The sequence below is a fragment of the Sinohyriopsis cumingii genome, chromosome 12 (assembly GCF_028554795.1).
Source record: "Sinohyriopsis cumingii isolate HCF-2022 chromosome 12, ASM2855479v2, whole genome shotgun sequence".
NCBI lineage: Eukaryota > Metazoa > Mollusca > Bivalvia > Unionida > Unionidae > Sinohyriopsis > Sinohyriopsis cumingii.
In genome coordinates, this window is record NC_142972.1 from 55,788,951 (window position 1) to 55,806,033 (window position 17,083).

Genomic DNA, 17,083 nt, shown 5'->3' on the forward strand with positions numbered 1-17,083 from the left:
ATCTTGAATAGTCACATGTAGTGTGGATGTTATATTTTTATTGTTGTATCCAGATAATAATCTTGTGAAAAATATTTGATCAAGAAGGTTCCTTTTTAAACTTTCTTTTCAAAATTTTAAACACAAGTTATTTTCGGAAAACGAAATAAACCATTATCCTTACTGCTTGAAGTGCTTTGAAAATTTATACGTCTGCTATAACTTCCACCAATAATAATGTTTATATATCTGCTACTAATTTTCCTGACTTTTCCAGATGCTGATGCTTGTACCCCTACCACCGCCACTACGGCTACAACAATTACTAGTATTAGTCGACTTCTAGTGGTAATGACGCAATCATTACAGCCAGCAATAACTCAATGTAAAATCGCAACAAATACTGCATGACAGCTATGGATAAAAATAGTATTCTTTGCAAAAGAAATTGCACTGTTACCTTCATCTGCTTCGAGATTAATTTCATTTTTCAAAGTGGGTGCGTCAGCCATTGGATTGCTCGGTTGGAAGGTTGAGTGAACTACCGCATCTTCTTCCTTCAAGTATGTGATGTTAACATTAAAGATGGACAATACAAATTTGGTTTAAATTGGCAACATGCGTTTGTATTAAGTAATGTGTTTATTTCATATACGTTTTAGAGTACCCAGTATGAATGTTTTCTAAAATGCTTTAGTTAATTTCTCGAATGTTTAAATGCTGTATGAATGTTATTTTAAAAATGTTTATTTTAGATCCGTTAAAAGCTCGCCGGTGTTATAGTGTTGATAACAATCCAATTATAAATACAATAAATTTGGTTTGGGTTTGTGGGGTTAACGCCATGGTTTCAGTGCTTGTTCGGCCATTCCAGGCGCCCAGTATATATGGTGGAGGATGAACCGCCTATCCATGGGAAGCTATTGGCAAGCATCCTCACATACCCTAGCCGAGACCAGAATTCAACCAGACAGAGGTTAGATATGCGAGTGATCTGTAACGGCGAGTGTTTTATGCCACTTGACCACCTGGTATCCCACACATGCAATAACGTATCCATCATATCTTGATAAAGGGTTTTCGCAACACAGTAATGGTGACAATGTATACTCTTTGGACGGTGACTTTGCAACTTTGAATGCAAAGCTGCAAACGCGTTTTAGTCCTGTGGTGTCCGTGTATGTGTGGACGTTTGCTCTAAATATTGTCCCGTTTTTAATTTGATTTCTGAATATTTTAGCATAATCCACATCATTTTTCGTATGGACCTGGATCAATTTTCAAATGAGAGCATGTTCAGTAAAGCATCACACCGGATTGTTGTTTCATCTTCTGGAGAAGATTCGATTTGGGATAAATCAAAGGCGAATTAGTAATCTAAACATATCATGCAAACGATGCTTAAAAGCAAAGACTCGTCGGCCCACTTTGTTCCACATAGATGTATAGGTAAGTGGATCAATAAGTTTTGATTAGTGGAGATCTCTATAAGCACCAGGAGCAATACTTCAGCTTCTCCATTCCGCTTTGCAAGAAAATTCTTTAATCATGGTTAACACATCAGTATATTTGTGACACTCTGTTCACTCTTTTGCAGCTTTTCTTTCAAGGCACACACGTCCAGCAGTATATTTTGTTTTCTATTTAACGACCAATTGAGAAACAATCAATAAGAGGTACTGACTTAACAAAGATTTCACAAATCACAAGACCTTTTGCTTGTGTGACAAAATCATAACATGGGAGCAACTGTATGTATTAAACAAAGTAAAAAGAGAATTAATATGCGTAGGTTTTAAATAACCATCTAGTAACCACCCCAGCCACACACACACACACACACACAAATAATTTATTCAGCTATTGAACTTGTACACTTTGAATGTGATTTAGAAATAGCACATGGTTCAATGTCTTTGGGATCAGATTAAGCTGATCAAAGCGACCTTTAATCTATAGATATATAAGAAACTTTATATGCAAGACTTAATATATTTACGATTATATTGGAAAAATAAGTATCGTGGTTTGAATTGATATGAATGTCATAGTTGTCACTAATCAAACGTAGATAGAAAGATATATGATAGTTTCCTTTAATTAGTTCTGAAAAACTTCTAATATATCAAAGTATGAAGAGAGATGCATTTCTTTTACTGACAATTTATAATTTAGAATGTCAGATGGAATAGCCAGCAAATCAAAGAATGATATAAAAGGCTGTGATATTGGGATGCATAGGATTGCCATCATTTTTCGGTAAAAAAAACTTGATAAACCAATACACTGTATATAACATTCAAAAGCGTAAAGTACTCATACCGTTAAATAAATCATGACATAAAGGATCGTACAATTATCTCTTGTAAAGAAATGCAATGTAAAAGTTCGAGTTCGAAAACAAATTAAAATAACAATATTCTACTTTCTTTTCATTTGAAAAGTACCTCGTCTGATTCTTCCGTCATTCGCCGCACAAGGTCGATGAACTCCTGACCTTTCACACGTTTAACAAAAGGACATTGTGAAAACCAGCGCGCATGCTCAACCCAGGGCTCGTCATCAGGATCCCAGTTTTTTAATCCCCCATCACAAGCGAAACAGCGGACCACATCTTGCAATCCTAGTTTCATGATAAATAATGTATGAACGTTATGTTACATCAATATAGATCTACATACGGAAAAGGTCAATGGAACATTTCAGTTTTATTGGGTTAAAGCAGGCTTAAGAACACAACACAGTGGCGACCAGAATGCAGTTACTTCCTACAATTAGTATGTGTTCAATTTCCGTTGCATTTCCTTCAGTTATTGGTTTTATTAAATTATTTCCACATGCGTTCGTCCAATTTCGATTGTTTTCTTTCCTTTTGGTGATGAAGGGCTTGTCATGTCAACTTCTTTAATATACCCTCAGGACTTAAATTAATGTTCAGACATCTAACAGCATGAATTAGTAACATTTAGTTATGTACCCGTCTGAGGTGACTATCTTGGCGAGAAATTCAAGAATACACTAAGAGAAGAAAAAACTAACATACAAGCGTCCTTACAAGTTTTAAAGTAAGTTACTTTACCTGTCCCCATTTTGAATGTATCGCACACAAAAAAGTGTTCGAAACCCCAGGATTTGAAATGGCAGATTCACTGCCGACTATACCAATGTAGCTTCAACAAAGCAAGATTAAGAACCAAAGTATATTTTATTCATTAAGCTTTGGACGGTGTACAGTTCAAGTTATCTCCCTTCCTATATGCTTACGATAATTATTTTAAATTGTAGTATGAGACAAAACAAAGTATCTAAGATAAACAATGAACCGTACTATTGTTAAAATATTTAACGTAATCTATTCGAAAATGATGCTTTGACCTGAGGACAAATAAAGAGACCGTACACAGAACAAAACATTGTTTTCATATCTTAGTATGCAAATCTGTATTCCTTTTATGCGTGCGTGATAAAATAAGCTGTTATGTCAGTCCGCATATTATAGTGTTGATTCATAGTGTGTCATTTCAGTGAGGGGTTATTTCAAACTGAATCATTTAAGACATTAGTTTTAATTAGTAACATAGCTAAGGTTTATAAACCCTGCTTTACTGATCTGAACATGCTTTTTCTCGAAATGAGAATTACATTTATTCAGATAATTTACGCGTCTGTGCTTTCGCAGAAAAACACACTTAGCTCCAATTTCCTCGACATGATGTAACTAGTAATGTGCAAATTGTACTGTTAGCACCCACCCCCCAACATTGGTACTACCTGTATAATAGAAGCCAGCATCTGCCACTTGTTCCGGTCTTTGCTTAATGTCACTAGGCCACCGGACAAACGAAGCCAATCGAACACTGTATGCATGATATTGCGGACTTCGAATATCATCCGATACATTCCATTGTCCAGGAGTACTGGAGCTCGCGCTTGGCAGGTCTGCAGCATGGTCTAATCAAATGAAATGCATAATCATAATCCTATTCGGTCACGATAAATTTAATGAAACTATATATATATATATATATATATATATATATATATATATATATATATATATATATATATATATCACATGCTTTGCAATAAGGAAAATGAAAGCTCTCTGATATTGGAACTCTTTTAACTGTGATGTTTGTGATTTATATTTTTAACATAGCTTTTAACAATTTTTCATTCATATCGCTACGATGTCTGCAGAGTGGTAGATTATATTGATGTCTGTCCCTGGGGTACCATGCCGCAGGTAGCGTGATGTCCCAACCCGTCACATTATTCTGATATCAGTCCTAACATTAACCTCTTAACGCTAGGCACCTAGCGAGGCAGCTGTTAGTGCCATTTTTTAAAGTCTTTGCTATGGATCGACCGTGGTTCGAACCTGCGAGCTCCTGTATCCAAGGCGGGCGATCTTACTAATCTATATATTAACTTATTAACACAAATAAATAGTTCTATAAGAACAGTTTTATAATTGATTAATTTGAAAAGATTTGGTGTCAGGTAAATAATTTTGTTAAAGATGCCTGCAAAGAAATATATTTATCGTTTCGTTAAAACTTTCTGCATCAATATACATATATATAAAAAGGAGGAAAATATCTCAGATCGAAGCTCATAATATTTAGAAAGAATTTATGGAGGTCCCTAATAGTGACATAAATCTACCAGTATATATGTGTATACAAATTTGGCAGACATGCTTACATCTCTATTTCGTTTGAATTCAGCAGTCAGATTTATCAAACAGGATCAACATATGTTAAATACGGTTGAAAGCAAATATCCGGCACATATTGATGCATTAATTAATTTAGGAAATGTTTTAGAATAAGGACGATACATGCTTAGGCAAGGTTTTGAGTAAACAAGTAAACAGGTTTTGCTATTTTGAAAGAAACTATTAAGTCCCTTACGTGTACTAAATGGCTTTGTACGTCTGGTACGTCCATAGCGAGTTAATCGAGTGAATCGTCTGATGATATGAGCGCAAATTCAAGCAGGAATGAAAGTTTCCAAGAGCAAATCAATTTCATATATATGGTATGTATATAACAATGGCATCTACATTCAATAATCACCATAATATGATGTACGAAATGATATACAACAATGCAGTAGTGAAGTAGCGAGAGCACAAATAAAATTATCAACGTCTTTTATGAGACATAAAATGCCCTTAGTTTGAGGTCACGTTTGATATTATTACGTCAGACAAATGTTTTGTTGTCATAGTAATCGATCATTTCATGCTACTTCGGTCGACTCATTTCTGAAAGATATTTTATTTATTACCGCAAGTTAACGTTATGATGACCAAGAAATGGGTAAAATCTATAATGTGAAATGGGCTGATTTAGAATTTTTTTCTCTATAAAAGCATTGTATAAAATACGATTGGAGGCGCAAGAAAAGTTGATATAGTTGTATTCTTAGTTATGGTGAACAAAAGAGACGTCATATTACACCTGCATCTGCTGCTGTTACTCAAGTTGCTGAATATCTTCGTGACAAAGGACCCCTAGTAAGAGTACCTTGATATAAATTTCAAAACATGCAGTGGCGAATTAGAAAATTCCAAATCACATGGCATTTAAACCACACACACATATGTACCAGGCAGATACGCCTGACATCTATTATCGAAATGACTCCTCGATTCATATCGGTTTTACATGGCTCTGGTACCTCAGGATTTAAAGCAGACATTGCTCTTAATGCGTTTTTAATTATGCCAATTAATCGAAAAACCTCAGACAAAGATGTACAGCACAGTGAATTGAATCTTAAATCGTAAAGACATCAAGGCAATCGGAAATGAATCGAGAAAAGAATTGAAGTATTTATTGAGACGTTGGAAAAATAAACCAGTTGATAATTAAGAATGATCTCATGATAGATACGCTCAAGTCGATGTAAAGTCACCATGAAACGGTTCTTATTTTAAACCTTGCTTGAGTACGTATCACAGAATTCAAAGATTTATAAGTAATGTAATGTTTTTATTTAGTTGCAAGACGGAGAGATAGGAAATACTGCAAATGTTAATATGTGACTCAATAATATTTTAATAGTAATGAATATTTTTGAACTGTGTTTGTGAAACTGATGATTTCTACTGATAACACAACTGAACGAAGAGACCTAAGGTTATGCATGTTTATATTTTGTACAACCTTAAGTACATGATTGTATCTGTATTGTGTGTAATGCTTGTTTATGGCTATAACACTGTATCGATCATCTATAAACAAGATAATACGTACCTAGGTTTTGTTCGTGGGTGTGGTCAAAACATGTGGACACGTATCGGTAATTTCTATCTGATTAGTATTGTCAGGTGGATTCTTTGAAGTTATAAGTAATTTCCCTTTAGATGAGTTGGCCATGTGCTTCATTTTGCTACGTGAGGTAATTGGGAAATGTCACGTAGTGAAAGAGTACGTTATAGTTATTGCTTGCATATAAAGAGAGAACTGAGCATTTGATTCATTTGTATTTCGAATTTTTAAAAAAATATGTTTATGTGTCATTATAAGTCTGCAGACGTGGGCAATGTTGTGTTTATATATAATTGGAGAGGAGGCATTTGTGATGAGTAACAATTTGAATTGCAAAGTGTTCATTTGACTACAATATTATTAGTGGACTATGGTGAATTTATTAAAATGAGTTCTGGACAATACCATTGTGATCCATCATGACTATTGGCAGAACAGTACTTTCAAGGATCTATAATTCATTCAGAACATTCGATTCTTTTGAATTTCTGAAGAACCTTTTAGGATTATTTTGGATTTAATCCATAATGCTGTCAGGTCATCCTAAATTTTCTTTACATAACGTCATAATCATTTGATAAGTCTTGCAAAACATGTTGGTATTGCTTTTTTTTCCTTTACTTAGTGTATGACTCGTAACACCTACTTATAGTTGTTTTGTATACATAGCGTACATGCATTGTTTGGACACCTTATCTTTGTTTCTTAATAATAATGATAGTGTTTATTCGTGATATAGGGGACTGGCCCATGATACATATCCATACATCATGCGGTACAGAAAGATGTTATAGTGCGTACCAAAATAACATAGTATTTATAAGAATAAATATACATGAAAGTAACAAATATTACTTGTTTCGGATATACTTGAGAAACCAGTATATATTGCACAGTACTTAAACAAGCGGATGTAAGGGTAACCCTAAATCTTGTGAGGAGCAAGATATGATAGTTTTTCTTTTTTTCTGTTAGTTTATGACCCATGACTCATAACACCTACGTATAGCTATTTTCTGTACATTGCGTACATCCATTGTTTGAACACTTTATCATTGTTTCATTAATAATAATAATAATAATAATAATAATAATAAATAAATAAATAAATAAATAAATAAACAAATAATGCTTTTTACATAAAAATTCAAAAAATATATTCATTACATAAACATAAATGAGAATCATGAAAACTTCATTAAAATTCCTGAGTTTCATTTTTGACAAGTTTTGTGAGTATATATTATATTCAAGTGCACGGTAGTTATGTGCTGTATTAAAATATGATGCTGTAAAAAAATACAACAGCGAAATGCAATGATATCATAGTGCCTACCGACCATATCTTTTGTCGATGTATATCAATCGTAAAAAGCAGATAAGCTGTTTATATATCCCATAAGGCCATTTCAAATGGGCTAAAATGTTCACACACTTTGTCTATGGTAGTCATCTTGTCTTCTTGTGAACACATTTTTCTTTTCAAGCAATGTTTTGAAAATTATTAAATCGTCCTAACTTGTACCTTATTCTTCTTTATTTTCTAACCTCGCATTTGCATTTGTTAATTCAAATATCCGTATTTATACTTTGTAAAAGGTTTTATTCCTAATTTTGTACGGTATAACTTAACTTAGGAAATCTTAATTAGATATATAAAAAATGTTCAATAATAGCTGATTACAATGCAATTCTATTTATGAGAAGAGGGAATTTGGACTGAAAATGCAAAGAATCGTTGCCTTAATTTCTTCTTAGTAGCCAATATTTAGTGTTGGCTCCATCTGACATAATTTAGTTATTTTACGACAGATTCAGTGATATTTAAAACTATTATTACTTCGTGTTCCTGGGAAATCCTATGCATAGCCCGGTTTCTTTTTAAAATTTCCATGAAGAAGAAAGAAGTAATTTGCTGTTACTGTTCTCGTGGATATGTAATTTCGTGAGTACTATTTTCGTTGTGAAGGTGGGTGGTTAGTGGTGGTGGTAGAAACAGTGATAAAATTATGGTGTTCGTGTTCTTATTCTCTTGGGGATCTTAACTTTTCTAGCAAAGACAGTTTTTGAAAGCATTAGTTAAGGTTCATGTTGGTCGACTCGCGGATTTTTCATAGCATGTGTCACATTGAAACTGTTTCATTAATCTTCTTGAATCCTGTAACAATAATACAAAAGTTTAATGCTAAAATTTTTGTAGAACTTTGCTATTTACTAAACACTTACTTTTCGTAACGGAACTGGCGACAGAGATGATGGAAGATTAATGAGATGCAAAAATACTGGAGCGTTATATTTATATTAGTGTTATTTATTTCACACAATAGTAGTAATCCTCTGTAAAGAGTGCATACCAATTTGTAAGACCTTATAAGGAAGTGTTGCTTCTCAAATGGTAAGAAATATTCTACAATAAAAACACTAAGTTTACATTCGACCTACCATTGGTTTGCTGTGAGTTCTGGCATTCATTTCGTAATCTTTTCTGAAATGACCCAACATGAATAGATATTAATACGAAATAGGAAGAAACAATAAATTCTAACCTGAGTAGGTGATATTTAAAAAAGACCAAGTAAAATAACTTTCGCATAATGTCAAAACAGTTATTCGAAAAATCTCAAGCCTGTCTGAAAATAATGTTTTAATGCTATCCGGTTACTAAAATCCTTCGAATCATTTTAGGAGAGGAAACATACAGTTCACGTAACAAATGCATTTTAAGTGAAAGAGATGGACACCGATGGTGAAAATGTTAACTCAGCACTAACCTGTCGCATTTTATAATAAAAATATGATACAATTTTTTTAGGACATGTTCATATTATTACGTGCATGAGTCGACGTGTGCTTGAATTAGGCCTTCTGAAAAGTACAGAAAAAAATTCAAGGATGCACTAGGATGACAACATAATGAGTATGAACTATACTCCAAAAGTTAAGAGTTTTTCCAATAGTTCCATTTTCAGATAAAATAACATTAACTATTATTTCCTTTACTTTTTCTGTGTTATCTTTATTATTATATTCTATATCAAAAGACTGTGTTGTATTAATTGTATTTGACACAAAATTAAACAGAGCAAATACTGATGGAAGAGTGAAAGTAAGTAAGGAATACCAGTGGGACCATACCAAAACTTCATTTGGCCTAAAGAGCAGGTGAGGCCATAAACGCAAAGCAAAACATGTCCAAGTGAACGTGAGATCACTTTCTCGGCCGTCATATATCTAAAAATCAATACAGATGTGATTCGCCACGAAATATAAATTAGTGCGATACTCTCTGTCACAATGTTCAAATTCTGTAGAGAATATGCGAAAAATTATTGAGGACTTCCATATTTTGCCTATCTTCAGCCATATTTGACAGAATAACAGAACCACTTTTTCAGCATTAAATGTCCATTAATCACAACTGAAGCCGAACACAAGGCATCACAATAACAATAATTGACCTTATATAGCTAGATAAATTAAAAATCAATACCTTGTACGCTTCTAGTTCTTGTTCTCCAAGTTTCTGCCTAAGATATCCGCAGTTCGCCGACTTCTTTATATGCTCTTGAAGGGAATTTATACTACACGCTAGATTGACGAGCTCAACGCCGCAGAAGAAGCATCTAATTACTGTCCTATTTAATCCTCCTAAAACATTGCACAATAGCTTGTACATGCATCAGTAATAGCTCTATATACAACATATTGAAATAACGAAAAAGGTTTGATTCAAAACAGGAAAGCAATATTATGCAATAAAGTTTAGTTTGTACGCAAACATTACGGTTATCAAATAAATGCTCAGGATAAGTATTGGGCGTAGTCGTGATAATTTACCTATATTATAGAAACCTGCATCGGCCAAAGCGGAGGTATCCAGGTGCTGAAACTCTCTCCACGTTGCATAAGATCTCAGGCGCATATCATAACAATCGTATAAGGGATGACGCGACCCTGGAGTAGCGTCTCCTCTGTTCGATGTATCCTGCTGAAAGTTATCCTGTTCAATACTTGAATGAAGGGATCCGCTGAATAAGGAACTTTCGGCTGCCGCACAATTCAGATAGCCTATGCCATCCTCGTGTACTGCTTGCTCGGATGAGTTGTATCGAAGGTTTGAACTAGAACTACTATTACTAAGATTAGTGGAATCAGTCGCCATATTGGCACTACTATCTCGAGCTGAACCATCTGGCTGCACGACCTGACCAATGCACTCTTGGAGAGACAGTTGCCGAACACCATGATGATTTCGGCGCATTATGAGCAATCCTACCTTATACTCGGGTAATGGCAAATTTACCACTTGTTCAACAAATCGTATTCGTGGTTTTAAAAGACAATGTTTCTTGATCGGGCTTGTAATTTGAATATTACGTTCAACTGTTAGTGACTTAGTTTCTTTAAATAGAAAATTATTCTCGCTAGCCTCAAACATAAATAAAAGATACACATTCCTTTTTATATCTTCTTCATAATTAGCAATTATGTCTTCACCCAAAATATATATTTTCTTATTGTGAGCGATGAAAACTGTTTTTTTTGCTTGTGGGTATTAGCAAAGCATGCCTGGCGTCTTTATTATTAACTGCTGCCGTTATTAACTCAAATACGAATAAGATTTGAGATTATTTCACTACGGATATTCTTAGGGTTTCTTGTCAACCCAATAAAAAACAAATTACAATTATCAGCCATATTTTATCTTAAAATGTGTACGATGTTAATGCCTATTTTTATGTATTTGTTTATAAGTATTATATATCGTTCTATATTTTGGAAACGTATTTTTTTATTATTAGTAACTCGTTTGTCAGTGAAATCACCAACCACCTATGAAGTACAAATGTTCAAACTACGCACTTTAATTAAATTATTTCTTTAGATCTTTATAAAACATTCAATCAGCAAGTAAGTAGGCCGTCCTCTCCCGAAACTCTAAAGTTCACTCAGTACTAACTCCCTTGCACATCTACGTATTTAGTCCATCATTGCCAGAGGAAATTCTGAAAGTAAATATTTATGTAAACACTAACTGAATATTCTGATTTCATTTTAAATTTCCATTTCCTCGCAACTATTGGTACATGCAGAAAATTCCATGATAGGACTCGTTGGATCTTCAGATATTTGAAAACTCCAAATACTTCACACAATATGTACACAAAAGTGTGTAAAATGCTGAAAATCAGGGGTGTACATGTTTATCAGGTACATGAGTTTAATATGTTATTAAGCTGGATTGATTTTCAATATGTTGTTTTTCAAGCACAATGTAGACAAAGCGAAAGAATGGTCCTTGTGGCAGAAGCAGGTGGGCCAGATCACCCACAATACAACCTGGAGAAGGCATAAGAAATGGCAGACCTTGTCATCTTGTCAGGCTACATATATATTCATACATAACATTTTATAATCTGTTAAATAAAAAACAAAACAATCATACGAACACTGTGCCTGCTTACCATTTGTGACCTAAACTCGAAGGTGGGCCGTTTCTTGCATTGGCACGTTACTCGAATACAATATTAGTCTGTAACATTCGGCTTTCTCAAAGTAACAAGTGTTATCTGTGCGTTCTGGGTTGACATTTGTGATACGAAAACCACACAAATGATTATAACGTGTTAATGAAACCTTATTATATGGATTCAAGTTTGGTTTTTTGTCGGGAATGCAACTTTAAAAACGTGTAAATATGGTAGCTGTCATGCATATGGTTGTATTGTATTTAATCATGCCCACAAATCTATCATATTTGGCGTTACCTGGTTACAGTCGCGTTCCTCCACCTTTGAACAAAGATCGACAATATTATCATATTCCATCCGTTTTAACACTGATTTATAAGACGAAAACACGAGGGTGAAGATTTGGTCAAACATAGATTTAATAGGTAATCTTCTATAGATCAAATCCTACACACAACAATGGAAATATCAAATGATTTAACTAACGTTATATAAGCGTTATACGTTATCCACCGTGAAGTTATTGTCTTAGGTTAACTTACATGTTTTTAGAAGCTGAACAGTATGCAAAACAACGTATCATGGGTCATATATTTCAAATCTGGGCATGCATCAGTGCCATATTACTCACTATACAGTGTAGCCAAAATACATAATAGCACCATAATGTTTATATTTTAAAGAATAAATACTTTCCTTCAAATCAGTACTAAAAATGTCTACATCTAAACCAAAGATCACAATCGAAAACGAAACTAACAAAATATCTGAAAATAGATAGAAACTACATTCGTGGTATTGGCCGGGAAGTAACAATTGTAGACTGAGTCTCATCAGTCCATCTAATATATGTCCAATTTTAGCCAGATTATCATATTTGTATGCCATATATATGTCAATGGGAAACATCAAATCTTATAAATTGTAAGAGCAAATACACCGGGCGATGAATTTTAGAAAGAGTTTAGCTTTCAGAAATGTTCATTGTTTGGAGCTAAAGTATTTGAGACCCCAAAACTAAATTTGCAACATCTTCCTTTATTATATGAAATTTTCAGTTCAGTACAAAAAAAAAAATAATTACTATCTGAAACTATGCGCGAAACAATTTAAAACAAATTGAAACAAAATTGTAGAATTAAAAATTAAACGATAAAATTTAATTTCATTCAAAATTTAACATATTAAAAAGTTTAGACAGAGAAGTTTATACATGACTGATGTCTAGACAAGTTGTACGTTGGGTTGCTTATAACCTTATATCCAGGTATAGTTAAGCGTGATAGCTCACAATGAAGTTTAAGGTAATTATATACAAGCTTGAGAAACAATGACGAAGAGTTCTTTACTTGGATATATTGCCTGAGATGCTCATTCAATTGCTAATATAGATAATGGTACGCTAAATTTCACCCTTGGAATATGACCAGTATTGTTTGAAGCAAAATTGTCAATCTTTTCAGTGTTAATCACCGAAACATGCGGCCAAGTAATACGTAACGACTATACCTTATTGCAAGAGGTGTTGATATCTTGTGTGAAGACCTACGCCATGGATTTGGGCAGTATGGTACGGTGGTATGAACTAATCCTGCTATGTTATGGCTGCACATTAGAAAGGTAACACCACCGGACTGCTGCAGATCTTCCAATCTAATCCATCTCGTATGTTTTGTTCCAAATACTAGGCCAGACCTGAAAAGAGATAACATTATTTTCTGCATCTCATGCATAAGTACGTTTGACAGTTATTAAAATGACAGAGGCGATATACCAAGTATGTTCTTTAGGCATCAGAGTATCGAAGATGTATTGTTCTCAAATACAATATTCTGTAAACTAGAAAGCTTCACCTTTAACAGAAGAACACTTGGTCAAATATTCACACCCAAAAGAAAGCTAGAAAATCACGAGTACAAAGAAGTGGCTTTCAACAGGTATCAATTTGTGTCTCCCTATACAAAACGTGATGACACAAGAATACCCTGAACAAACTAACGCTCTAATGGCCGAAATATACATTCAGGAATCCAGGATAAAACCTTATGTCCATTTAGAATCGTCGGGTTTCACAAGAATATTTCTGAGAACACTATTTGTAAGATTTTAAAGATTACCGCACCGGAGGGCCAGATCGGATGTCAGATTGGCACCATTTTCATTTCAGCCCACGTAGACATCCCATGTTGATATTTTAATACGATTATTCATTCAGGAGTAGCAATAGCACGATTCTCAAGTGTGTCGTTTTTAATATCCAACATACTTTACACGATGATAAATCGACTGGTTAGGAAAAATAAGATGGCCGACATGCATACTGTATTGGGTATTATATTGGCATTATTAGTATTTACCATCCAATATTCATCATGCAAAGATTTTACTGAAAACACGATGTTTATTAGACCATCTGTTCAGCAGAAGTAGTAAAATCAGAAACAAGATCTTTAGGATAGCTTGGGTGGTGGCATTGTTAGATGTCATAATGACACCTTTCTTTTATAACCAACTAGATCTTGGGGAGCATGTGTGTCTATGTGTGTGTGAAGGAAGTTTCATATCATTATTCCCCGTAATTTAAGAGCAGTAGCGATACTAAACCTGTTCTATCTGATGAACAGACCCTGGACAATGAGACATTCACAGTAGAGTGAACCAATTGAATAATTGTACTATGAACTTGACGCTTGGTAGTGTTTACTCCGTATGTTTAGATCGTACAATGTATATAATAAAGACATGGACATTCGCATCTTTTGTTTCCATTCATTAGAGTTATATCGTCAGATAATTCTCCTTTACATACTGCTACGTTCACATTTTTCCGAATGACATCCAACGATTATATTCTACTTGTGCTATGCATTGAATAAATGCATTGACATTTAGTGATCCATGCTATCGTGAAAAGTTTAACACGTGCGTGGGATTAGTCCTTCTGATTAGTATTAAAGTATACCTACAATTAGTAGATGTAATAAAGAAATCAGATGAGGGAAAATGTGTATGTGCTGCCATGTCGAAAAACTGTCAACCGGTTTCAAAGCGAACCATCAAACACTGCGAGACAAGGTACTTGCAAAAGATTTCCATACACTGCCTCCTACTTCTAGACAAAAAGAGGACTAACTCTAACAGAAATCCCAGGAAGAAAGGAATTTGTGGATATGCAAATTTTCAGATGATGAAGAAACATGTTCCAAATGTAATGGTGAACAACTGAAAACTATGTGACTAAATGCATTCACAAGATTATATTCATTGTAATCAGCTGTAAGTGAAAAAGGGCAGTCTAATAAAGCTTGGGATCAAATTGATTTGTCAGCATGCATATCTTCTTTCAATGCATCCATCAAAAATTCCGAAAATAGTGACGTTCACAAGAATGTGTTACGAACCAACGGACGGATGAGCTATCAATCACAATAGTCATATATACTCACTCTTCTTGATTATTAAATAAGTTATAGTTTTCTTGGTCATTATATAAACGTCTGATACAGGAACATGGATCTAAAATTAAAATATCTGTAATAGTGTCCATTTTATTTCAAAAGAATTCGTTGATAAGTGTTAGTTGGGTATTTTGACTCTATTATTGTTGATCAGTCATGAAAAGTATCCGTCAAGCATGTGAGACACATTATCGAATAATTGGACGAGAATTGCTGAAGAGCCAGAATTTCGGTCGATTCTTGTAGTTCTCTCCACTAACATCACATACTTAAAACTTTAAATGTGTATCGGTTTTCACACCCAGAATGCTTAGTTCATTCAGAAAAGCATATATAAATGCTCCTTGAAATGAATTCGTCGCATTAATATCCAACGTTTCATGCAGAAGTTTAAATTTTCCAATTTTTAACACTTAAGTAACGAATGTTTTGGTTATTATTCATCTGTCGAAGGCAATATTGATAAAGAACACCTCTAAAATTTTCTACTTTTCCCTCAAGTTTTCATATCGTACTTTCATTCCACAACCTTCAAGAGTTACGAAAAAGTCACTATATACCAAAGACAATTTCCTCATAATCTGATGAATTTTAAGAATATGTTAGCTTGCAAAAAATAAAAACAAAAACAAAACCTTAATTATGATCCCTAACCATTTCATGTTATATGAACAAAATGATTTAAAACTTACCAAGCTGAAAAATGAGAACAATTTACAAAAATTTGTCCACTTCTTATTATAGGACAGTTTCTCAATTTAAACTTTGAAAACGAAGAAGTTATTGCAAATTCTATAGTTTTTAAAAACGTTTTTTACATATATGAAAACGCTTTGTGATGGTTCCAACTGATATCTGGAAAATCGCCTCTTGTCCTTCACTGCGATAGTTCTATCAAATGATCTCAGCGTTGTAATGTTAATTATCTTCCGTGTTTATGGTAGGCAAGTCCACTTTATTCGATCGCACTGAATAAAATGATTGCTATCAACCCAATTTGTAGTTAAATATGTAGCTTACTATTCTCCCATAGTGCTCCGCACATGCCCGCACATGACCAATAAAAAGTGGGAACATGAGTACCACTGATTAAATAATACCACAAAAATGCACTAGCTTTGGGTAAATTGAGTCAAATAAGTTATTTCCGGCTGTGTCGTCACCGGTTATTATAAAAAGTTAACATAAGTTTTTAATCATTAGATATCAATATATCTGTTTATGCTGCAAAATACAAAATGGAATTAATCTTCAAAACTGACACCAATAATTGTATGAACAATGCACATTTGAATACTGGTTAAAACACACGAAGCAGTTCAAGCATGGTTCAGATCAGTTTGTAAATTTTCTCTATTGGAAAACAACACATACATATATTCAAACGATACTTCTTAATTTAAAGAAGTATTTATTCATGTCCGTTGGAGCTAGATCATAGGATAAGATGGTCCCACTGCATCTGCCGGTTTCCAGAGATTATAAAGTCGGTCACTGTCATATGAAACACAATACACTAGAATTCTGTCAGTATTTAAAGCAATCGTGGGTCATGTTTTACTTTCTGTACATTTTGACTTGGGTAGGTCTTGACTTGGCTACGTTTCTATTTGGGCACGTTTTGACCTGCTCGCAATTATGAAAGTAATTATGAGATAAATCATCTGCAAATATAACCCATCGCCTCATTGTTTTCAGTGTCCCTACTGTAGTGTAACCCATTGGGTTATTGGTGTTCTACAAATGTTCATATAGGTTTCAATAATTTGTGTTATTTGATTCGATGGCAACATACAGCACGACCAACTTGTTTTATTGTACTGATTTTAATAGCTCAGAAAACGAACAGACACACACGTGTACACACACATGTAGTAGTTCGTACAGTAGTTAC

The 17,083-nt window shown here is 34.0% G+C and overlaps 1 protein-coding gene across 8 annotated transcripts in view; it reads right to left on the reverse strand.

Annotated features, from left to right (window-relative positions):
• LOC149786500 (putative inhibitor of apoptosis) overlaps positions 1 to 17,083 on the reverse strand; it is a 37,966-nt gene that overhangs the window by 5,661 nt on the left and 15,222 nt on the right. For 6 of the 8 annotated variants that reach the window (XM_089976974.1, XM_089976973.1, XM_089976969.1 and 3 more), the window contains exons 2-8: positions 13,241 to 13,426; positions 10,098 to 11,266; positions 9,751 to 9,908; positions 8,703 to 8,745; positions 3,751 to 3,930; positions 2,427 to 2,602; positions 440 to 536 (exon numbers count right to left, since the gene is read on the reverse strand). In XM_089976974.1, the coding sequence (XP_089833100.1) occupies positions 440 to 536; positions 2,427 to 2,602; positions 3,751 to 3,930; positions 8,703 to 8,745; positions 9,751 to 9,908; positions 10,098 to 10,698 (1,255 nt within the window). In that variant the 5' untranslated portion in view covers positions 10,699 to 11,266; positions 13,241 to 13,426. Of the gene's footprint in view, positions 1 to 439; positions 537 to 2,426; positions 2,603 to 3,750; positions 3,931 to 8,702; positions 8,746 to 9,750; positions 9,909 to 10,097; positions 11,267 to 13,240; positions 13,427 to 15,881; positions 16,166 to 17,083 lie in introns of those variants that run through there. The other 2 variants (XM_089976968.1, XM_089976970.1) reach the window with 2 other exon arrangements.